The 22524-nt window shown below is 36.3% G+C and overlaps 7 protein-coding genes across 11 annotated transcripts; 3 read left to right on the top strand and 4 right to left on the bottom strand.

The window, feature by feature from the left end:
• Nucleotides 1–124: 124 nt before the first annotated feature.
• Nucleotides 125–3581, bottom strand: LOC9305659 (dihydrolipoyllysine-residue succinyltransferase component of 2-oxoglutarate dehydrogenase complex 2, mitochondrial). 2 transcript variants are annotated; one of them, XM_021017800.1, is made up of 14 exons: nt 3378–3581; nt 3090–3156; nt 2938–3012; nt 2757–2811; nt 2593–2676; nt 2291–2365; nt 2139–2194; nt 1992–2036; nt 1607–1873; nt 1367–1461; nt 1149–1239; nt 948–1058; nt 650–844; nt 125–569 (listed from the first exon to the last, which is right to left on the bottom strand). In XM_021017800.1, the coding sequence occupies exons 2-14, from the start codon at nt 3141–3143 to the stop codon at nt 378–380; spliced, it is 1395 nt and encodes a 464-aa protein (XP_020873459.1). In that variant the 5' UTR covers nt 3144–3156; nt 3378–3581; the 3' UTR covers nt 125–377. The 2 variants fall into 2 exon arrangements, with proteins under 2 accessions (XP_020873459.1, XP_020873460.1); XM_021017801.1 differs by having other exon boundaries at nt 2593–2673; nt 3378–3580.
• A 1926-nt stretch (nt 3582–5507) lies between these two features.
• LOC9305658 (homeobox-leucine zipper protein ROC5) lies at nt 5508–7808 on the top strand. The gene is given in 6 exon segments (XM_021018188.1): nt 5508–6029; nt 6145–6219; nt 6313–6512; nt 6863–7238; nt 7333–7601; nt 7603–7808. Coding segments are annotated over 6 exon segments (1368 nt in total). The 5' UTR covers nt 5508–5621; the 3' UTR covers nt 7643–7808.
• A 119-nt stretch (nt 7809–7927) lies between these two features.
• On the top strand, nt 7928–10350 carry LOC9303607 (transcription factor MYB97). Its single transcript, XM_002869540.2, has 3 exons — nt 7928–8710; nt 8839–9466; nt 9545–10350. The coding sequence occupies exons 1-3, from the start codon at nt 8405–8407 to the stop codon at nt 9757–9759; spliced, it is 1149 nt and encodes a 382-aa protein (XP_002869586.1). The 5' UTR covers nt 7928–8404; the 3' UTR covers nt 9760–10350.
• On the bottom strand, nt 10051–13342 carry LOC9303606 (probable beta-1,3-galactosyltransferase 4). 2 transcript variants are annotated; one of them, XM_002867488.2, is made up of 11 exons: nt 12904–13342; nt 12347–12443; nt 12189–12253; nt 11875–12086; nt 11741–11804; nt 11583–11655; nt 11334–11454; nt 11151–11238; nt 10942–11067; nt 10730–10836; nt 10051–10648 (listed from the first exon to the last, which is right to left on the bottom strand). In XM_002867488.2, the coding sequence occupies exons 1-11, from the start codon at nt 13023–13025 to the stop codon at nt 10500–10502; spliced, it is 1224 nt and encodes a 407-aa protein (XP_002867534.1). In that variant the 5' UTR covers nt 13026–13342; the 3' UTR covers nt 10051–10499. The 2 variants fall into 2 exon arrangements, with proteins under 2 accessions (XP_002867534.1, XP_020873520.1); XM_021017861.1 differs by having other exon boundaries at nt 12347–12446; nt 12904–13338.
• Nucleotides 13343–15354: 2012 nt separating this feature from the next.
• Nucleotides 15355–16627, bottom strand: LOC9303605. 2 transcript variants are annotated; one of them, XM_021018141.1, is made up of 2 exons: nt 16369–16627; nt 15355–16248 (listed from the first exon to the last, which is right to left on the bottom strand). In XM_021018141.1, exon 2 carries the CDS (start codon nt 16230–16232, stop codon nt 15798–15800), a length of 435 nt encoding a protein of 144 aa, XP_020873800.1. In that variant the 5' UTR covers nt 16233–16248; nt 16369–16627; the 3' UTR covers nt 15355–15797. The 2 variants fall into 2 exon arrangements, with proteins under 2 accessions (XP_020873800.1, XP_020873799.1); XM_021018140.1 differs by having other exon boundaries at nt 16373–16626.
• Nucleotides 16628–18562: 1935 nt separating this feature from the next.
• LOC9305657 lies at nt 18563–19250 on the bottom strand. The gene is given in 2 exon segments (XM_021018109.1): nt 18563–18776; nt 18779–19250. Coding segments are annotated over 2 exon segments (534 nt in total). The 5' UTR covers nt 19236–19250; the 3' UTR covers nt 18563–18699.
• Nucleotides 19247–22319, top strand: LOC9305656. Of its 2 annotated transcripts, none has more exons than XM_021018106.1 (9): nt 19247–19566; nt 19908–19964; nt 20119–20171; nt 20260–20311; nt 20599–20661; nt 20739–20798; nt 21406–21448; nt 21591–21641; nt 21837–22319. In XM_021018106.1, exons 1-9 carry the CDS (start codon nt 19455–19457, stop codon nt 21898–21900), a joined length of 555 nt encoding a protein of 184 aa, XP_020873765.1. In that variant the 5' UTR covers nt 19247–19454; the 3' UTR covers nt 21901–22319. The 2 variants fall into 2 exon arrangements, with proteins under 2 accessions (XP_020873765.1, XP_020873766.1); XM_021018107.1 differs by having other exon boundaries at nt 19361–19570.
• Nucleotides 22320–22524: the final 205 nt, after the last annotated feature.

Here is a 22524-nt window from a genome sequence, read left to right as displayed (position 1 = left end):
CTCTTATAAAATGTTAATTTCTATTTAATACAAAGAAAGCATATTGCTTCTCTCTCGTCTAGATGTTATTTATAAAACATATGAGGCCTACAAAAAAAAAAGAAAAGGAAGAATTCCGAAGGTATGTTCTGAGTCATGAAAAATCATTCAAGTCGAAGAACCTCAAAAGGGTCATTTTATTCAGTCAAAATTGAACATATGGTGTAACAAATAAGAACTTAGACACTGAAGCCTTCCCATCCGGCAATATTCAGGAAACTGTAAAGAAACTTGAAAGAGAAAAAATTGTTGTTACCCTCCCAAACGTTTTAAAGACACTGCAGGTCTATAACTGGCAAAAAGCCATACACTTCCTGACTCCCCGAAACCGACTTTTTTTATATGTCAAGAAGAAGCCTTTGTGGATCCTCCACAACATCCTTGACACGGCGCAGGAAGTAGACAGCCTCTCTACCATCAATCAGCCTGTGATCATACGTAAGTGCGACGTACATCATTGGTCTTGGCACTACGCTTCCTCCTACAACCATTGGACGCGACACAATCGAGTGCATACCGAGTATAGCAGACTGCAAAACCACAGGTTGCTGTTTGTAAACAAAAAAGTGGTTCTGATTGAGACCCGGTGAGATGGGAAATAAATTTAAACCTGAGGAGGGTTAATGATCGGAGTGCTTATGAGACTTCCATAGACACCGCCATTTGAAACGGTGAATGATCCTCCAGCCATCTCATCTATGGATATGGTTCCTTCATTTGCCTTCCTCGCAAGTGTGTTTATCGTCTTCTCTATCTCGGCAAAGTTCATTTTATCAGCACCTCTTATGACTGGTACTACAAGTCCCTGGAAAAGAGACCACAACAAGAAAATTTCAGCCTCACATACATGAATGTATTAAGGATGAAATTTAGCACAAACCAACGATAGCTCGTGAATGTGAACTAACCTTAGAGGTACCAACAGCGATACTGATATCCACATAGTCTCTGTATATGATATCATCCCCATCGATAACTGCATTTACAACTGGTTGATGCTGGAGGGCACTAACAGCAGCCTGAGACAGATACCAAAGAACATTGTTTTATTTCTTACCATTTAACTCTGGAATTGTAATAACATCGAGAAAAAAGTAGGTACTGCATACTTTAATGAATCCAGACATAAGCCCCAACTTCACTCCATGTTTTTCATAAAACGCATCCTTGTATTGGGACCGGAGCTTCATCAAATTTGTCCTTCACGAAGAAAAGAGCTCCACAATTAGCAAGCAAAATCAAACTGACTAGTATAATTCAGTGCACCAAAAGGACTCGCATAACTGATATAGACATATCAACTTGACGGGTTTAAGCTGTTACTCACATATCAACTTCATTGAAAGTTGTCAGCAATGCGAAAGTATTTTGAGAGTCTTTCAATCTTGTTGCAACCCGTTTACGAAGTCTTGTCATAGGAACCTGCAGTGTTGTCAGATGTCATATCACCAATCATGTGACTGTAAAGCTTCTCATTAGGGAACAAACATAACTTTATTTAACCTCTGACCACAGTCATTTTAAAATTTACAGACGGAAGCAAGGAAAAATGATAGATTTTGCATACCCGTCTTTCTCTTTCTTTAGGAGGAAGCTGCGGTTCTTTAGCAGACTGTTTGGGTGGAGGTGGTGAGGATGGTGCCTTGGGTTTCTCTGCTACAGGAGCACTTTCCACTTTAGGCTTCTGCTTATCTTCAGCAGGAGGAGAAGGTTTGGAATCAGTTGTCTCTGGTATCTTCTGGGAGGGGGTAGCCTGAGATGCAGCATCCTCAGACTTTGATATAATAGCGACCTTGGTTCCTGGTTCTACAGTATCTCCTTCCTTGACTAGAAACTGCATTAGAAGACCAATCCAAACAGGTCTACTCAGTGAAGACTAACTATAGAGACACCAACAAGAGAATAATAATAGCGAGTGAAAATAAAACAACACAACTAGCAAACATATTTACCTCTTGGATTACACCACTTGCTGGGCTAGCAATATCTATTGTCACCTATTGCAGAAGATATATCAAATGATAGTATTTGAAATTTTTAACTCAAAATTTTCCAAAATGTCTTTAGATAAAAGAGCAAGAAAAAATAAATATTGATACCTTATCAGTTTCAATTTGTGCAATAGCCTCATCAGCCTGGACTCTCTCACCAGGTTCTGAAAGGTAATCATCAGATGCACCAACAAAAGAACTTTTAGATATATATTTACGCATCAGAAAGAACCGAAAAAGATAATGCAAAAGAGACATACTCTTCAGAAAGGTGGCTAAGGTGCCATCAGTGATTGATTCCCCCATATGAGGCACAACAGCTTCCACAGTATCTCCTTCAGTAACATTAAAAAGAAAGCGAGTGAGAAATCCCTACAAATTCAATCAAAGCTACAGTAATAGCAGATTGCAAAACTAAAGTTTCACAAGAATCTGCATCAGAATGGAGTCAAAATTGTGAGCTCCTGAATTTCTACTTCTAAACAATCATAGGTTCCCAGATATGGCAAACCTAATACCTCAACTAAAAGAGAGAGAAAGAGCTCAGGTAGAAGATACATACCACTTTCAGATGAAAAAGGCCTGACCCATCTTTGCAGGGTAGAGGAAACTAAACTCGCTGATCTCGAGATGCCCGAGTTCCCTGCTAGAGGGATACAAACATATAAGAGCACAAAAATCTTAAGAAACTAAAAATAACCCAAAAGTCACATATAAAAAAGTAACCTGGCAAAGCAAGGTTATGAAAGCTACGAGCATGATTTCCACAATGCAGAAATGCCTGTTCAGATTCTCAAATGAAACTTAATTAGATTGTTCATCGAAAAAAGACAGATACATAGAAATTGGATGATAAGATTCATAACCATATAATACCATCTCGATTGAGAACAAAAACAAAACGTACCCCTGTTTCTGAACCTGTTAGCAAGCTTGGGGAAGATGCAGCAACACGAGAAGATTGCAGTGATTTTCCGAATAGCTGATAAAATATATAGAGATAAAGTTGTCACATTTCGATCAAGTAAGTACCAGATGAGATCACAATTGATCACTAACCGAAGGAGAAGAGCCTTTAGTGGTAGCTCTCCTGATAACAGCACGCAACATCATTTGTACCGAATCTCTGTTTTTTTTTTTAAGAACACAGGTCGAAAAAATTCATCAGCAAAATGGAAAAAATACAAAAAGGAAGGATTTTTTCATCCTCATCTATAGTTAATCAGCTAAATTGAAGAACTTTCAAACCAAAAACCAAACTCAGATTCATATTTTTTCCGATACAGATATTTCTCGCTACCGAAAACAAAAATGAATCAAGAAAGAGCGAAATTGACAAAATCTAACCGCAGCGTTGTGGAAACCCGGAAGGACGAATCAAAATGATAGGGTTTGGAATTGGAGAATCGAGAAGATCGGCAAACGCATACGAGAGACTTTTGAGCAAGTCACCGGAATATTTACACGTGTCCAACTATAATTCGTCGAATTTTTATTTTACTTTTTTGATGAATGTATGAACAGAAAGTTGTACAATTTTGACAAACTAAAAAAGATCTGCAATTTGAGTTGAATGATTTTCAATTCCATATTGTGGTTCCGGTTACTGTTAACCTGTGAGAGTATTGGTCTACGACCATGTCGTTTTTTTTTACTATTTCTATGAGTCTATGACTAATGCATCAATTAGATTTACATCTATATTCTATGGAACGGTGTTTGGTCATTGGCAAGATTATAAATTATAATGTGATACGGTAGTTAAAAAATAAATAAAACAAAATTTTACGAGATAAAAATCTTATCACTAATCATTACGTCAAAAGATTAGTTAGGGTCGTTGTAGACCGTAGAATGATATTATGTCAATTCATAATGCATGTCGAATTGTCGATATATAGAGTAGAGGATATACAATACAGCCTAACATTTGGTGTTATCATGAAATCGAAATGAAGATCAGTTTACCACTATTTAAATCGTTTTAGAGATCTAAAGCAATTAAAAATCACTATGATGTTCTAGTTAGTGCCATAAGATAAGCAATGTTAATCAACAATGGAAATATCAACGACATATGCAACTTTTAAATCATGTTATTTTCAATTTGTTCCGTTATGTGTTTGCTTTTCTAATGTATCTACTTTTTATTCATCACCATGATTACTTAAAGATTAAAACAATGAAGAACTAAAAGCATATTTATTGATGGTCTTTCACTTGAGTCTCTCATAATTGAGAAAGAGTTGATTAACTTTTTGAGTGAATTTCTCTACTATTTGAAATACCCACTCCATAAAGTATTACTTTTTTTTTTCTCCAAAGTATTACTTTCTTTAAATTTCCAATTGTGAGAGACTCATGTTGAAAAACTATGGATAAAGATGCTCTAAAGTTTTACTTGATAAATAATTACTTGAGTAATAATTTACTTTGAAGCTTTTAAATACCTAAAAAGAAGATCTAAAATGAATTAAGTTCATAACTTTCTTTATTGTATATTTAATGCGTTGAACATGACTAAAAAAAAATGTCAAAACCATTTTACAATTTTTATTCAATTACTTGATTCATTCTTGTCTTCTGGTCGCACTTATTTTATTATTTATGAAGTTAACTAAGTTCTAACTATTTTCTTAGATACAATTTATTTACTAAAATAATGTACAAATTAAATGATCATAAGAGTACTACCATAGAAACAAATATGCAATTTTGATATGAGAATTTTCACGCGGTTTATATTTTCTATAAATACCAACTAATTTTTGGCTCTGTCGATGTAGAGTATACAAGTTTTTTCTTTATTATGTAATGAAAATTTTTTAATTGAAAAATAAATCTTGGATAACAAAGAAACTGTTTGACAAAAAAAAAAAAAGGATAACAAAGAAACTTCTCCTTTTTGCAGTAGATTTAGAAAAAAAATTATTCCTTCTTGCATCCTCGCCAATCAGACCCTTTGTAGTTCGCTTCACCAAAGACACCAGTTCTTGCATCGCAAATATTTGATACAGGTTAGTAAAATATAGACAACTTTTCATTCATCTCCTTGATCTTTGATAATTTGTATTTTTTAATTTAAAAATTAGAAGCATCTGTAATAAATATATAGATCCAATATTTATTACTATATCTAATTTTAAAATGAACTTTTTTCAAAGGCTTTGATTAGTAATCTCCAACCTTTGCAATTTTTTTGTTTTTTTTTTGTTTTTGTAATTATATTTGAATCTTACATCTATACAAAAGGAAAGAAAATTATACATACATTTGTAATTAGCGTATTTGAAATTATTAGGATAAGATCTACTTTGTCATATTCACACATGTTCTTAAGTAGAATAAAAAAAAGTAGTTATACAGGCTCAGTCCACCCATAAAGCAGCCAAAACATATGTTTTAAGCCAGTTTTTAAGGCCACATTATTAAAACACTTGCTTAGTCTAGTGGTTGTGTGTTATGTAAATTAGAGTTCGAGTAACTTTAAATCCAAGGACAGGCCATGTAGCTATATCTATGTTATTCAAAAAATTTAATTCCTTACTATATGTTTGTCACACGAATTACCCTTAAGTCTTAAGGTAGACCATGGCATCTCAAGAAAATTTGATATCTGAAGATGAAAGCATCAACCAAACCGAACCATGGCAGTTCGAGAATGCTCTTTCGCGGTCTGACAGAGAGACACTCACTTCCTTCACAATGTTATCGGATTTTTTGGGACAACAATTACCCAACTTTTCCTCGTACTCGCTTAACTTAATGGGGGTCTTGGCATGTATAGTCAACGAAATTATTGCTTTGGCAACGCCCGAGTCTCCTTTGTGGAGTAGATCACAATGTGAAAACATAGAGATGCTGAATCTGAACGAGTACTACTCTCAATTCTTTCCTTGGTATGCAAAAAATGTCCCAAGGTTTTTCCATGAGGCGTCAAGAGCTTCTGCAGTAATCCGCGTTGATGCTTCATGGCTTGTGAGAAAACTTGAAAATCCTGTAAGTGTATAACTTCAAGAACAACTAACTAGAATGAATCATGTTAATTTCTTATTACATGTATATTAGAATTAGGATTTATTTTATTTTTCTTTTCTATCTATACTTTTTTTAGGTGCGTTGGGTGAGTATTTTCCCATCACTCGTTGGAAATGTGTCAATCGAATCAAGCAACGACGATGTTAAGATGGTATAAAATGTTTTTCGATTAATGTATTTATCCTATTATTTTCAATTATATTCATTTTATCTTTAATAATAGCTTTCGTTTGTGGACATGTAGATTGATATGGAGTTTCTAACATTAATCACCCCGGTAATTCCGACCCGAAAAATAAAAGTTCTCCGATATTGTCACCGTATAGGAAATGATACATGGATTATAGCAGATATCTCCATGTATTTAAGCTCCTATTCAGACGATTTACGACCTGAGTTTCTCAGATTTCCTTCTGGATTTATTATTCAACATCTTCCAAATGGATATTCAAAGGTACAGTACTTTTTATTATTATTATTATTATTATCTAATTTGATGTTGGCGAGAAGACTTAATTTAATCGGTTAAACATACGTAGGTAACAATTTTGGAACACTGGGTTTACAAGGAGGATGCAATTCTAAACCGGTTGAGGCCTTACCTCTCTTATGGTATAGGATTTGGTGCAAAGAAATGGCTCGTCGCTCTACAACGATACTGCTCCAAAACTACTTATGTTCCATTAATGGATATCACGAACCAACTTGTCTCAAGTAGTAAAAGCTTTTCTGTTTTGTTTTTGATTAGTTCAGATTAACCGTTTTCTTACTGACACAACTACCATGCATGGTACTCACGCAGTAGTCAATTCGACCGGTCGTGACAACTTGCTCGAAGTATCAAGGCATATGGTTCACTTATTTTGCTCCGGTACGTGTGGGGTAATCGGGTACCAATGGAGGCGGCTCGGTGCGGGTCGAACGTTTGACGTCAGAGTTTTCACTCGAGAGAGTCCAGACATGATAAGGCACCCTTGTGGTATTATTAGCGCTAGCGGTTTGGCTAAAATACATGCTAAACCGGAAATGCTATTTCCTTTCATCTACGGTGTGAAGAAACGAGAGATATTCAACCACTTACGATTATCTGGAAATGGTTTAAAACAAGTGCTTCGGATCACAAGAGACGACACTACTCCGAGGAATGACGTCTCCCTATTCAGTTTCCGGGTACGTAGATAATTTTATTTCTTATGAAAAACCAAAAACGAGTTATATATATTGTTGACTAACATAAACATTATTAACACGTTAATGCATGCAGCTGAATAATTCTACGGAGGTGTTTTTGCTTCAAGAAGCATACAATGAGGCATCATCGTCGATGGTGATCCACTCGATTCTTGACGAGTCATCTCTTCGGAAAATTATAAACGGTGATAGTTCGTTCTCCATTACCTATCCGTGTGGATTCACCATAATGCCCGGCCAAAACTCAGGCGATGAAGAAGCTGGATGTGTTGTGTCGGTTGGATTTCAGGCGATTGTAACTGAAGCGATTGTAGCGAATACAATGATGAGTAATGTGGAGAAGACTTTATCTGATACTTTTACAAATTTCGAGAATGTCTTAGCAGCAAATTGGTAACCCCATTTTAGAGCTTTCATGAACTTGGCATTTTAGTTGTGTTGTTTGGAAAAGTTTGAAACTTATAAGTCATATTATATCAACTTGTATGTATTCACATGCAAACTTATTCTACCTTAATTTTAATATATATTGGCATTATCTATTGTACCGTCGACGTCGAGTCTTTTCATTTTTCTATTGCTTAATTATGGCAAAACATCAACGTGGTCCGTGGGTGTTGATGACAAAGTTAATTACAATAAATAATTATATTTTATCCAAAGGAAACGATACCTTTTTGATGAATCCAAAGAAGACAATTCACATGCATTTACACTACAAGACCGTAAAAATGTGCTTAAAATAGATGGTAAACATAGTTTTACGTAGATAAAAATAAAATAAAAGATCTTGAGATTATTATTTGATGATGAGTTGGCTTTATACGAAAGTAAGCCAAATATACTCAAGAGGACTTTTTTGTGTTCTCTCCAGAGAAACAAACTCTGGCAGATATATCTCTCTCTCTTACTGTCTTTATCTAATATCGTATATCCTCTGTTTTTTATTTTTAGGTTCCGCGTAAATTACCAAAGTTAAATCTTTGTTCCTTTAACGTTCTTGCTCTTGTCATTTGTTAGAGAGGAGGAGGTAACAAAGATCGAGTATGGAAGAACTCAGGGGGTGAATATCATTTTGTAGGTTCCAAATCTTTTTTTAAGAACCCCCTGACGTTCAACCTTTCACCGGGGACGCAGAGGGGGCAATGATCGTATACGGTGGGGGAGCATCCGAGGACGGTGGAGGTGGACGGGTGGTTCTGAAGAAAGGGCCATGGACGGTGGCGGAGGACGAGACTTTGGCTGCTTATGTACGGGAATACGGTGAAGGGAACTGGAATGCTGTTCAGAAGAAGACGTGGCTGGCTCGGTGCGGTAAGAGCTGCCGCCTCCGCTGGGCTAACCACCTCCGACCTAATCTCAGGAAAGGCTCCTTCACCCCTGAGGAAGAACGTCTCATCATACAACTCCATTCTCAGCTCGGCAACAAATGGGCTCGCATGGCTGCTCAGGTTATCAATCCTTCACTTATAAATCTCATAAAACTGCATTGCTTCTCTCTGTTTTCTAGGCTTCGACTTCTTCTTCCAACTCTCAAAAAACTTAACCATTGTCTTCTTCTACTGTTTCTTTTTATTAGTTACCAGGAAGAACAGATAACGAGATCAAGAACTACTGGAACACGAGGTTGAAACGCTTCCAACGCCAAGGCCTCCCTCTCTACCCTCCAGATATTTCCCCAAGCAATCATCAACAACAAATGTATCCTCAACAGCCCAACACACCCTCCTCACCTCTCCCGTCTCCAACACCCGCTTCTTCTTTTACCTTTCCTCTTCTCCAACCGCCTTCTCTGTGTCCCAAACGTTGTTACAACACTGCCTTCTCTCCCAAGGCCTCTTATACTTCTTCTCCGACCTTTCTTAACACCCATTTCCCACTTTCCTCCTATCAGTCTACCAATCCGGTTTACTCCATGAAACATGAGCTCTCTTCAAACCACATTCCATTCTCCACCTCTTTAGGAGTCTATCAAGTGAGCAAGTTCTTAGACAATGGTGATTGTAACCAAAACCTTAACACCAGTTTGCATACAAATACCTGCCAGCTGTTAGAGGATCTTATGGAGGAGGCCGAGGCTTTAGCTGATAGCTTTCGTGCTCCTAAGCGGAGACAACTCATGGCTGCTCTCCAGGACAACAACAACAACTTCTTCTCGGGTAGTTTTGGACATTGTGGTTCTTCCAACAATCTATTTCCCTTGCAAGGTAATAATCAGACAGCTCAAAATGCTTCAATCTGCAAAAACAAGTGTTTTTGAATGTTTTGTTTTGATTGACACACAGGTTTAACACCAAAGGAAGACGAGTGTCTCCAGATGAATACGATGCAAGATGAGGACATAACAAAGCTTCTTGACTGGGGAAGTGAAAGCGAAGAGATCTCAAACGGGCATTCCTCTGCGATAACAACAGAGGACAGCCTTGTCCTTGACGATCACCAGTTCGCTTTGCTGTTTCCAGTTGACGATGACACCAACAACTTGCCAGGGATCTGCTAGAGAAAGGCGAAAGATCAATGGACAACTAAATGGAAACATGTTCTTGATTGTACAATTAAAATCCTGAATTATGATATCTGTCAAATATGTTGTAATTATTAAAGTTTTATGATCCTCATGCTTGAGATATAACAAGTATAGAGATCTTGGCATTGTTCATCGGTTACATGCCAACGGACATCCCAAATGATCTACCAGCCTCTTTGCATCTCCTGAAAGTGGAATATACCTGCCAGAAATCATTGTGTGCACATTCCTATTAACCAAGAAAAGTTTCTTCTATGCTTATAATTTTCTTCTCACATGGTCTACTCTTTATTGGATAGTTTTGTGTTCTTAGTACACGCATAAGTACAGTCCTTGTTTCACCACAATCATGGCAAAAGAAAAATGGAACAAAAGAGGCAAAATCCAAAAAGAAATGAAGAAGAAAAGCTCAAAGGGCGGAGAAATCGCCTCAATGCAGTGCTCTGAAGGTGCACTCATAGAGTCTGCCTTCTGCAGCTAAAATCTGCATTTTCTGGGTGCAAAGAACTCCAGACCTTCAGAGAATTGAAAAAGGCATAAAGAAACAAGAAAGGAGGGCAAAAAGCACCCTTCTCATCTCAGTTCACAAGATACATACATACATACAGATATAGAGAGAGTGTTGAGCAGTTTGAATGTGTGTCTATACTACTGTGTCGAGCGGATTTGTCTCTGTACTCTTCTTCCTCAGTGTGTTTCTTTAGTTATTGTGTTCAGAAAGATGCAGCCAGGAGAGCTTTTTCACCTTCTCCACACCTCCGATGAACATCCTTCATCCGATCCGCTGATCTACAAATCCCACTGCAGCTCCAATCGAACGAGGCAACACAGATGTTGCCCGCCTGCGCTTTCCACTCACAATCTGCAGTTTCTCATTGATTAAAATTGGAATCGAGAAAAATTCCATACTTGGAAATAGATAAGGGAACTTGAAATTTTTTACCTGTTGTACCACAACATAGCCTACGGTCATCTACATGTTCCACATCTAATCCAAGAAACCATGATCCTAAAGAGACATCCTCATTCACATATTTGTGAAGTACGTTTCTGTATACACAATTTGTCTTTGGTTAATACACAATCAGCGTATGAGCGTTTAAGCATAAAGCAGATTACTTTTCGGATTTGCCAAGGCAGTGGGAAAGAACTCACTGGTTTATCGATATGTAAGACGCCAATTCCCTGGAAATTGCATAGAGCTGACCAGTGGCATGGCGGAAGTACTTGTTACCCTCTTCTCCAAATTTCCAGTATTCGGGTTCATGATATCGCACTCCTCTAAAAATGGAAATTTCAGAGAGAAATGGAAGTGAGACAAACATTTACAATGAGAAGTGGTCTCTTGAAGGTGAACAACTTACTTCTGAGCAAGAACGGGTCCAGATTTCATGCAACCAATGTAGACTCGAGGCTTCATCCGGTATCTTGCTAATTCTGCTCCGAGCGTGGCTGCAGAAATATCCGTAACAGAAGTGAGCAAAGGCGCAAACTTGAGATGGCAAGAAACAAAACAATTCAGATACTTTAAGAGGGTTTATATTCACCTATATTTACATGCACATCATCATCTACTTTCACGTAGAAGTCTGCATCCCACATTGCAAAAGCCGTGGTAAAGTAAGTTTTAGTCTTTGCTGACAGCTCGAGATAACCTTCAACATGATCCTGCTCAAACAAACATAACAATTAAAAAACAGAAAGCCTGGATATCGGTAAAATGTGACTGCCGTGAACCTGTCCAGTGTCCACAAAAAGTATAATTCGATGAGAAACATGACCCGTAAAAGTCTTACCAGCCTCAAGAAGTCTCCATGTTTACTTTCTTCAGCCTGAATCGCTCTATCAAGAATTCCACCAGGAGTAGCACTGCCCACAGAAAACACTCAATCAGGAAATATATAACTAAATCAACCTAGCAAATAACGTGCCACTCTTAAGGTACAAGTTTTACCTATGGCCTATCACAAACCGCATCACAATCCCTTTCTCTTCCTCAAGCTTCTTTCTCTCCTCACCTAAAGAAGACCTATGTTTAGTCCCGAAAAAAGATACTTTAGGCTGAAACCGCTGCTTAGATCAACATACCGGGAGGCATCCAAGTAGCACGGACTGAATCCCTACGCTTTCTGCTGCTAAACGCAGTATTTACCCCAACAACCATCAGATACTTTCTTTTAGTGACAGTTTCAGGAAGCTTAAAGTCATCAGAAACTGGTGAACCATTCATGATGGATTCTTGCGCAGCTCTTGCAGCCGCCAATTCGTTTTCCAGATTTGAAATCGTTTTATCAAGCGTTCTGCATAGCACCATTCAAGAAAAACCATAAAGTTTAACGAAAAACCGCAACCAAAAATTAAAAAGAAGAAGTGAAGTTCCATATCATATATTTCCCACTTACTGAATGGCATCTGGACTCTTGTAAACTTCTCCAAGGATGTCTTTCGATTCACGCTTCAAACCCTTCTGATAAACAATTAAGAATGGTATGAACAACTCAGGAATCAAGAATTCCTCTAGGGCTCATGACTATCAATGCACCTAAATTAGAAAACTTACTTTTGATGAATCACAGTCCTCAGACTCTAACCGCAGCCGCTCATCTGACGCTACTGTGTCCCTTGATACAACATTGGCTTCAGGCTCTGGCCACATTCTACTAACAAACACAGTCTGATTAGGGTACAATTAGACTATCAACGGCTTGTGATTGATTTTGGTTCTTCCATGGACTACAAAAACATCTCAAGCATTTTGTCCATAAAGAATATACCTTTTGTCTACAAATGAATCTCAGGATGTACTTTTCATTACTTAAATGAAGAAGAATTACAACTTTGCCAACAGCGAATGAAACTAAAATCATTGTAATTTTTTCATCGAAACAGGAAAACTTAACGACATTTTCCCGGAAAGAAAAAGAAAAAATTTCCATTATCTTTGTCTTCCTCGACATATGCAAAACTTTCACAGCACGAAAAAAATCGTTAGATTTACAAATCTGGGTGTTGTGAGAGTGAGAAAATTATACCCACCGACAGTCCAAAAAGAGATATTTACAGAAGAAATAAAGACAGGAATTAGTGAGTGGTAATTACAGAGCATTGTTTAGTTACCTGTCGGAGAAGAGAATTCCTGCGCAGAAGAAACCGATACATAGAAATAAAGTCCATTTCTTTGAGACAAAACTTTTCGAAGCAGAGAGCTCTAATCCTCTGTGATGATGCTTCAACGACATCTTTGTGTGTGTTTCTAAGCGAAACTATAATCTATTGAACCCAGAAAGGCAGACTCTCAAAGAGCTACTAAACACGAGACATCCATCTCAAGAGACGACTCGTCCCGAGTCAAAACCGAGTCAACCCCAAACCAAACCTCCCAGATCCAAAAGATCGAGACTTTTCTCCTCGGAAACGAAAATGTTAACAGAGAAAGTGTAGATTGATCCTATGAAAAGACGAATGTATGAAGAAAACGACAAGAGAGAAAAGCCGTGGCTTTGTTCTTGCCTTTGGTGCGCGGAATTCGAAGCTGGAAGAAGATGAATGGAATCTTTATTTTGTGTTGGGATAATTAAAATTATTATTTTTTGCTTTATTAGTTAATTTTCACTTTACAGTAATAATACCAAGTAGATTGGATTAAGCAAAAAAACTAATTAAAATTGAAGCTACCGACAGGACCACTCTACGCAAAAGTTGACCAGCGAACCTAGTCAAAACTCCACAAATCAAATTAATTATACAACTAGATTTAATTAGTTTTTTTTTTCTGACAAAATATTAGGTGAATTCTTCTTTTTCTTTCTGATTTATAAACAAAAATTGAGTAACCAGATACGTAACTAGGATATTTGTGTATAAAGAAGTCATATTAACAAAAAAATCTCAACATGAACGATGATGAATGAATATGTTTGGGTACGAAAGTTAAACTCAATTAGCAATCACATGCATGTTCCCAAGCTGTCGAAGAATGGCGACAAAGGGAATCAACATTGACCACGTGTGCTGCACATGATCCTCAATCAACGATTTCCAACTAACAACAACTCACCTCTACTTTTTTTCGAAATTTTCTTTTTATTAAGATCAATAGTCTTTGTCATCGACGGTTCGAATCGTGTAATTCAATGAATTTTAAAGCTCATACCATCTTTACTTGCAAGTCTTTTTCACAACCTAACTTTAGGTAAAAAATTTAACCTTATATCATCCATTTTCAACAATAGTTCAGACATTTGTTTTATTTATGCCAAATCAAATCACCTATTTATTAAAACCAAAAGAGAAAAAATTCACCTATATATATGTAAACATCGTAGCAAAATAGTTTTTTTAATGAATGAAATCATCTAATAATTTGTTTTTTTTTCTCAAAGAGTTTTTTCTCTAATAACAATAGACATTCAATTTATACATATCCAGCCGAATTTTTTTTTTTAAAAGAAGTCAAATTAAACCCAAAACCTATTATGTCTGTTAATATTTTGACGAGAGGACGACAGCTAAAACTTGAAATTGAAGTACAAAGGACTAAAAGTAGCTGTTTATACTTTCTTCACGCGCGGTCATATCCGTCCTCCCGAAGATGGATGTGATCGGACCCAACTCCGTGAGGACGATGCTCTCCACCTAACAAACTTAATGGCCATTAGAAATTTCTGGTAAAAGCTTATGCGACGTTTTTTTATTTTCTTTTTGTTGATGATAACCATATCGTTCGCTTAACCGGTTCAATTCAATTGGACAATTTGGTATGAAAACTTGTTGAGAAGACGAAAACTCTAAAATTACTAAAAATAACAAAAAGACGATGTTGTGGATGTTATAGGACAATTTGTGTACACAAAGTAGTGTTGCTTAGGTGGAGACTTTAAGATGAGAGAAAACTCTACTTATATACTATGGTTTTTTAGTGTACTTAAATTGTCTTTTAACATCGTCTTTATGTTATTTTTAGTGACTTAATTTGTCTCATCTCATTAACGAATATTTTAAATATACTTTAATGCAAAAAATAGTGTTGTTGACGTGGACATTTTAAGATGAGAGAAAATTATGTAATTATCTATATGATTTCAATGCATGTCACTGAAGTTTGTTCTCTTTATGTAAACGCAAACGCAAATACAAATTTTTGACTGTTTTATTTATTTTTATAGAATATTATGCATGGTCCGTTGTGTATTAATACCAAAAAATTTTGCAACAAAAAAATATATTATTTATGGTTTTAAGTTTTATAATTAAGTGATCCTGCTAAAATTTTAATGCTTTATTACTTAACATATTAGAAGAGAAAAAAGAGTTCAAAATTCTTAAACTTTATATGCTTTCCTATATAAATAATTTTCTATAAGACTTTATTGCTTAATTTCTCACTGCCAAGGAAAAAGAAAGAATAAAAAACACTAAATTCATCAACATTCATGCAAAGGAATTTTCCATGGTCTCAACAAAATGAAATAAATCATAAGAAGAATCACTCAGATCTGTTAGGTCTCCCATGGTTTCGATTTATAATAACTCGTTGACAAGTTTACCAAAAATAAAATAAAAATAATAACTCGTTGACAAAATAGGTGACAAAATAACTGGTGGTACAAACAAAGCTTGCTCACATAAGAACTGAATCATACACAAACCCTCTCGTTAAATGAAATTGGGCCGAAATCTATTGCGCAGGCCCATTATACACACATACATAGAAGAAACATTGCTTAGCCTTAAGAGTTCTTTGAGAATCTTCAAGTCGAGAAACTCGTTCCCTCTAAAATCCTAATCTTCTTGTAAATTATTTGATCCCCGAATTTGTGATAGTGGTTGCAGATGCAGAGCCGCTCGAGATTCTTCTTTATTATATTACTATGCCGAATCAAATCACCTATACATATATCAAAACCAAAAGAAGAAAAAAACCCACCTATATACATATATATGTATACATCTTAGCAAACTAGAGTTTTTAAAAAATGAAATCACCTAATAAACATTTATACAATCTTGGTCTACTCAAGAAATCCAGTTTGCTTCAATATTGCATTCCTTACTTTGCTTAAATCTCTTCCTTTCAGTTTCCTTCCAACTCCTTCCATAACTGAAGAGGACGATGATCGACTGCGCCGCAGGAAATATTCCTCAGGTGACACATTCTCATCATCATCAACTTTCTCTGTCTTTTTTCTTTGAACCATTGACCAATCAGGGACATTGACAGGAGCCGACTGTTGTCTCATAGGTGTCATTCCTTCTATCCTCTGCCTCTCAGGAATCATTCTAGGTTCGCTTGGAAGTAAAGTTTGGGTTGAGAAAGAAGTTTTAGTGGTATGGTTACTAATACTATTCATAAACGGTGATTGATATGCATCAAGAACATCCCACACATCATCTTCTTGAAAATCTCCATCTCTCCATAGCTCATGCCTCATGTAGTTCTGCTCCATTGATACTCAGCTGCTTCTACAAAACATAACAGACGACCACGAAGAATCCATTGAAAGATCTTCGATTATACAAAAACTCTAAAGCTAGTAGTCACAAACTCGCAAAAGAGACAAGAATGTAAGAAAATCTACGAACCTACCTTTTGACGTTTGATTAAAATGAAGCTTAGAGAATATAATAATATAATGAGATTTATAGAGTGGAATCTGTGTCAAGAGAAGCAAAATAGCTTGAAAATTTGAGAAGAGAAAGGTAGAAAGTGACACAAGAGGTGTGGGATTGAAGAACGAATACGTAGATTGGTTCTTATTTTGTCTTTATAGATATCATCCAAAGACGCGGGAATCTATATTCATTATACGTCCGGACATTTATTATGATCATCAACATTTGGTGCGTTGTGTCATAATGAGAAGATGAGTTTTTACGGTCAACAAAGTACACTACCTTACTTCACTAAAGCATATGTAGCCAATTTTACTTTTAGTTTCTTTCATCACGGAAAGTAATTCATGAATTGAATTTACTCTCGAAGTTTTGTTTTTTTTTTTTTATTATAAAATGGGTACCACATGTTATTACTAATAAGTTATTAGTGTCGATATCCCACTTTTTGTTACTTAAATTAGTCAAAAAGTTTCACAGATTCATCCCCTTGAACGATAGAAAATTTGGAGCCTGTGGCTTGACAAAGGTCCAATTCAGACGGCTGACTTGGTAATAGTGTTATTTTCCCTGACAAGACAAAGCTACAAGTCATCAGCGTTTTTATTGACACGGAAAGGCGACCATCCATGCATGTTACATACTTACATAGTTGGTCATGCTCATAGCTTATTTTAATGAAGCATACATTTCTAGATCTCAAAATTAATCTGGATTTCGTATATCCTACTCAAAAAGCAACCCAAAAACATTAATTTTTGTTTATAACAATTTGAGAAACTATTTTTTTAAACAGAATAAGTGGTTGTCTTACTTGTGTGCTATTGTTTTTCTTTTCCTATTAATTAATAGACGTATATTTGATTGCAGTAGAATTCCTACAAAACTGCACATCTAAAAAGATCATCCTATGAGATCTCCATATATAAATCGTAAATATTCATAAGAGAACTAGGGGAAATATATATTATCCATGGCGGCTAATCTAGGCATGAAAGAGTTGAGAAAGTTAAAAAAAGAAGGAAAGTAGTAAACTAGTAATTTGATTTGTGTTTTAAGAACAAACAAAACGTTTAGCTTGAAAGGAAGATTCTTCGATGGTTAACGAGCGCTTTGGGCCCTTTGCGTAGCCGTCATTCATCGAACTTTCTTGTTCTCTTATAGGAGTATAAAAAACAATATCACTCACTTCAAGATTTCAACTTATCTTTGCTGACCTAATCAATTTGAGCCACGATTTGTGAAAAGTAAAGGTTTTGTATATTCTGGGCCTTCATCAACAATACATTTTGTGGTCCAAATTCAAAATCAAGAAGCTCTCTCATGTGATTTGTCTAAGAATTGCTACCGATGAAAAAGAAGATGAGTTAGAACAACCAAAGTACAAAAACAGATACATGTCAACAAGCAAAATATTTGTACCACCAAACTTTTTGATTTGTTTGAAGGCCATTTATTATGTTTGAGTAGTGATTATAGTTGAACTAAAAAAAGGATAGTGATTACATCTTTATTAGTTATGAGTCTTATGACTAGCAAATCTGTTTTTCTTATATAAAGCTAATTTATTTGTACCAATTCGTAAGTGGTTATATCAAGTGAAAGCGAATTATATCCCAATTATTATCCATGTTACCTTTCTAGAAGTCACATCCCTTAAGTGAAAGACAATTTGGATGCTCAATCTTGATAAGGTATAGCATAATGCTGTGATTATATCATTACTATACGGTATAGTCTATACCATAACCACATTTTAGTCTGAGGCTAATCATTCATCCGTTCATATATTGAATTGTTTAGATGGCCACTCTGGCTGTTACTCGGTATTCCACACTACATTGTCAAGAAAAATCCAACATCTCACACGAAATTGAGTAGCATATATCACCATTACTGACTAACCAATAAATTTGTCCACATTCATAGATACAAAACATCATCCTCATAAAGGAGATGCAACAGTGAGATGTTGAGGCTCAGGCTATAAAAAGCAGGACATATATATGTTTTCACCCTATGAAACTCAAATGAGATCCATATAAAGATTTGCAAGCAGAGGAATGATAGACATGATATTTGAGATAAAGCTTGTGTCCCCTTATGAACTAAGCCCAAATGGGAAAATGAATTCAATTAATAAAGTGAAATCATTCTTCTGATAGATTGAGAAAGAAACACTATTTATTGAGATTTTTGAACTGTAATTATATAAGTCTGATGAGTATTGAAGATATTTCCCCAAAGTGTAACAGTTACAAAGTAATCTACATAAAGAAGGGAAATGAACTTAAGCTTAATTCAATGAGCAACTAAAACATCATTATTACTCAAGACGTTGCTATTACCATTCGTAGATTCAAGTATAGAGTTTGGGAAGGGTTCAAATTCATCATCGCAGATCTCGCAGGGCCAAATTTCTTCCTACCGATTCGATACGGACCATAGATCTTGCTCAAGAGATGGGGCATCTGGTCCATAGTTATGGTCTGCGGAGGCGCAGCAACAGGACTCTCGGTAGAAGATGAAAGCGGGTGGACTGGATCCGTGAGAGAACGAGTCAGGGGCGAGTTGGATCTAGCGTTGATTCTAGAATTACGGATCTGAGCCAGAGCCCCTGGTTTCAAGTAACGGTGGAAACCGTCGTTTCTTCTCACCGGCGATCTGGAGATTCCTTTCATGGTGAAGAAGAAGAGTATTGTGATGAAAGGAGGGATTTTGTAGAGGAAGGAGCGGGTGTGATGGAGAGGCGGGAAAACTGGAATTGGGGATTCGAGAGGTGGGAAAATTAAAATTAGGGTTTTGTTTTGAAAATATACGATGCGTACGTTTGTCATTGTTCCTGACACTTAAACCGGCGTATTCCAATCCCTGGTTCATTTAATCATACTCTAAACCAAGACCCTCTGATTAGTCGGGTCGGATCTTCTTCTACACTATTTAAATATCCGTTTACCGGGTCGGATTTTTGATCCAGACGGAGCAGACTCGATCGGGGAACAATTCTGGGTGTTGAGTTTGTGGATCATACGGAGAAGTAATCGGCGGGAGAAGCTATGTCGAGACTATGGGCGAGAGTTGCCGGATTGTTCAGTAGCAAGAGTTTCATTGGAGTAGACAAGACTGGTAACAAGTACTTTTCCAGAATGGAGGAGATTGACGGATTGGGCGAGTATTGTTCTTCCAACCTCTTCTTTCCTTAATTCCTTCTTTTTGTCAAGTTGCTGAATTTCTTTGGTTTTTTTCCGTTCGATTAGATGAATCAGCTGTCTTTGCCTATCGCGTATTGCAGTGAAGCAAATAAATTTAGAAATTTAACATTGTTTTCTTTTCATACATGAAATGATTCAGCTAAGTGTGGTCGTGTCATGAGTACGGGGAATTATGTAATTGATACCCAAATGAAAACTAACAGAGCTTATTTAGATGCTCAGAACGATTAATAAGACTCTTGTAGACTCCATTTTTGTAGAGTAATATGTTCTGATGTGCTTCTTTCTACTATCCAGTGAAGGAGAAAAGATGGGTTGTCTTTAGACGAGAGGAGGACCCAACCTCTATTCCTGGTAACTCTTCTTAAAAACATATAAAATGGGTTCTTATATATGATCATATATTCATTTACTTGTCTGATGTTAGATTTGAAACATAAGCACATCTATAAGATATGTGGCATGCATGCATGAATCTAGTTACATTTTTGTTTGATCAATGTTGTAGTTGAATGGATATGTTGGCTGAATGGGCAGCGGAAAAGGGCTCCTACTCCTGAGGTAAGATGAACTTCTCTTTAACCAGAATTATTTGTCGTCAGCATAGAAGGGCAACTAAATTGATATTGGTGTTTGTTTGTTGGTCCAGGAAATGGTTGAACTTGAAGCAAGGCGTGAGCGTGTGAAGCTTAATGTTGCTCGTAGGTGTTCCAGATTATTAATACATTTTCCAGAACTTATTTATTTTTAAAAACGTCTCAACATTATTATTTCCTGGTGTCATTGATCCTTACTGCAAACAGTTTACCACTTTGAGGACTTGATTTTTCAAACTTCCAAGTTCTGAATGAACAAAGTCAACAAGTTATTTTTGCGCTTCTGTGTTAGCAAGTCAAGAAATTCGTATGCATTTTTCCATTTAATATGTCGCTTCAAGTTCAATGCAAAACATTTATCGTTTTTCTTTTGCCTTCAATTCCTTGTTAAGTTCTCAAGAAAGAAGAGGAGGAGAAGAAAGCCAGAGAAGGCACGGGACGCAAAATCACCATTGGTAATTAACAGTATAGCCCACAAAATTTGCTTTCATTTCTGAATTGGTAGCTTAATGTGCGGTCTCCTTGTGTAAAGGTAAAGTTGACGGTCCAGATTTGACAAGCTTTGTTCGCCAATTTCCACCGGATTCAAAAGGTATTACATTTTCTCAGCCAATAGATTAAGGGAGTCACCATAGATGCGGATGACTAACTTCTTAGGAATTGTATACTCCCTTTTTCTGAAATCCCCTTGTGTAAATTTGATAGAAATTATTATGGATAGGCATTTATATTGTTGTGGTGTTTGACTCATCAAATGGTGTCCACTGAAACTTCTCGCTCGGGAGCTAAATCTACTTGATAAAGTGTCTTTGGAATGACACAATTTGTGTCATAAGAATTGTTTTGAGGGAATTTGTTGATTCTTGTTTAACTTTTCCGGATGTAACTATTGACTGATCATTAGAATAGTTTTGTGAAAGTGAATCAGAAACATCTTTTGAATTTGCCTTGTGAAGTTTGTAAGTTCTGATTGTAAAATGTTCCCAACCATAATGATTGCGTTAGCTTAGAAGGGCAACAAAATTGATCACATTCACCATTATATATCCTTTATGTCATTTGTTAATTCAAGGACTGAGGTTACTACAGTTGCTAGATTTCAGATTATAACCGTAAAAGAGATTATTGTTCTACCATAAACTCGTGGAAGTAAGACTGACAGTTTTAGTTTATTTCCTTATTTTTGTTAATGCTTTAAGGTGGTGAACCAGAGGAAGCTAGTGAAGAAGCAGATAAATCAAGGTGAGTCATCATGATTCATAATATTTCCGCACCAATCATATCTGTGTTAAATCTTCTTACATTCTATTTTTTTTTTCTGGATGCAAAACACATCATCTTTCACAAGACCTCCATAATCAAATGCTCTCACATTGCTTTACAGGGCCAAGGAACATGAACCCGAGATAGTTTCTGCAGAACCACCCGAACCAAAGTAAGTCTAGCTGACTTACATATTTTTAATCCTAAAGTTTCGCATTCTGGCTCACAGATATGAAACATGACACTTGTTTCCGATTGTTAGAGACTGACTGCTACGATGCTCAATCTGTTATCTATGAACATATTGTATGTATGGTGTTTGGTATGCTTTAAATGCAAACTAATGGTGGTGTTGATGATGATGCAGGACAACAGAGCCATCAGGATCTGGATCATCATTTAGGCCTGGGACATGGCAGCCACCATCCTAAACACATCATTCTTCACGCAGAAAAAACAATCAACAGAATTTTCCGTCCAGTTATTTTGTTTGTTGTACTCCACACATACCGATTGGTTTGAGCCTTACCGATGAACCATAAGACCAGAGAGCTTTTCAAGACCCTAAATTTGTGGCCTTTCACGCTGTCAATGAGGACTTAGAAGAGTCAAAATGAGAAGCCATCTTCTTATGCTTTGTTTTGTTTAGGGTGTTTGTCTCTTGGCATAATGCTTGAGACTTTTAGCTTGCCTTGTCCTTCATAGCTGAAGAAGAGCCTAGCAGCTACCCTTCGTTTTTCTTCGTTGACTTTATCATACATTTTGATTGGAAAATAGTATAGTATTCATTTTCATGTCATGGAAGTGGATTTAAGAAAAAAATATATATAGAATAATTGTTTTATGTTCAGAGGAGAAATCCTACTTGGCTTTTGCCAGACACAAACAACCCAATCAAACGTAGAATTACCAAAATAAGTGTAGTTCTGAATTTTATTCTGGTTTATGTTATAGTTCTAAATTACTCATTTTTAGTTTGTGAATATAAAAATTACTTTCTGGAAAAAGAAAATATTCCCATCTTTCGACGAAAAGCCAATTATTCGAATGTTCTC

Source organism: Arabidopsis lyrata, assembly GCF_000004255.2.
Source record: "Arabidopsis lyrata subsp. lyrata unplaced genomic scaffold ARALYscaffold_7, whole genome shotgun sequence".
In the NCBI taxonomy this organism is placed as follows: Eukaryota; Viridiplantae; Streptophyta; class Magnoliopsida; order Brassicales; family Brassicaceae; genus Arabidopsis; species Arabidopsis lyrata.
Note: the sequence above shows the minus strand (reverse complement) of the source record. Positions and strands in the feature narration are given on the sequence as shown.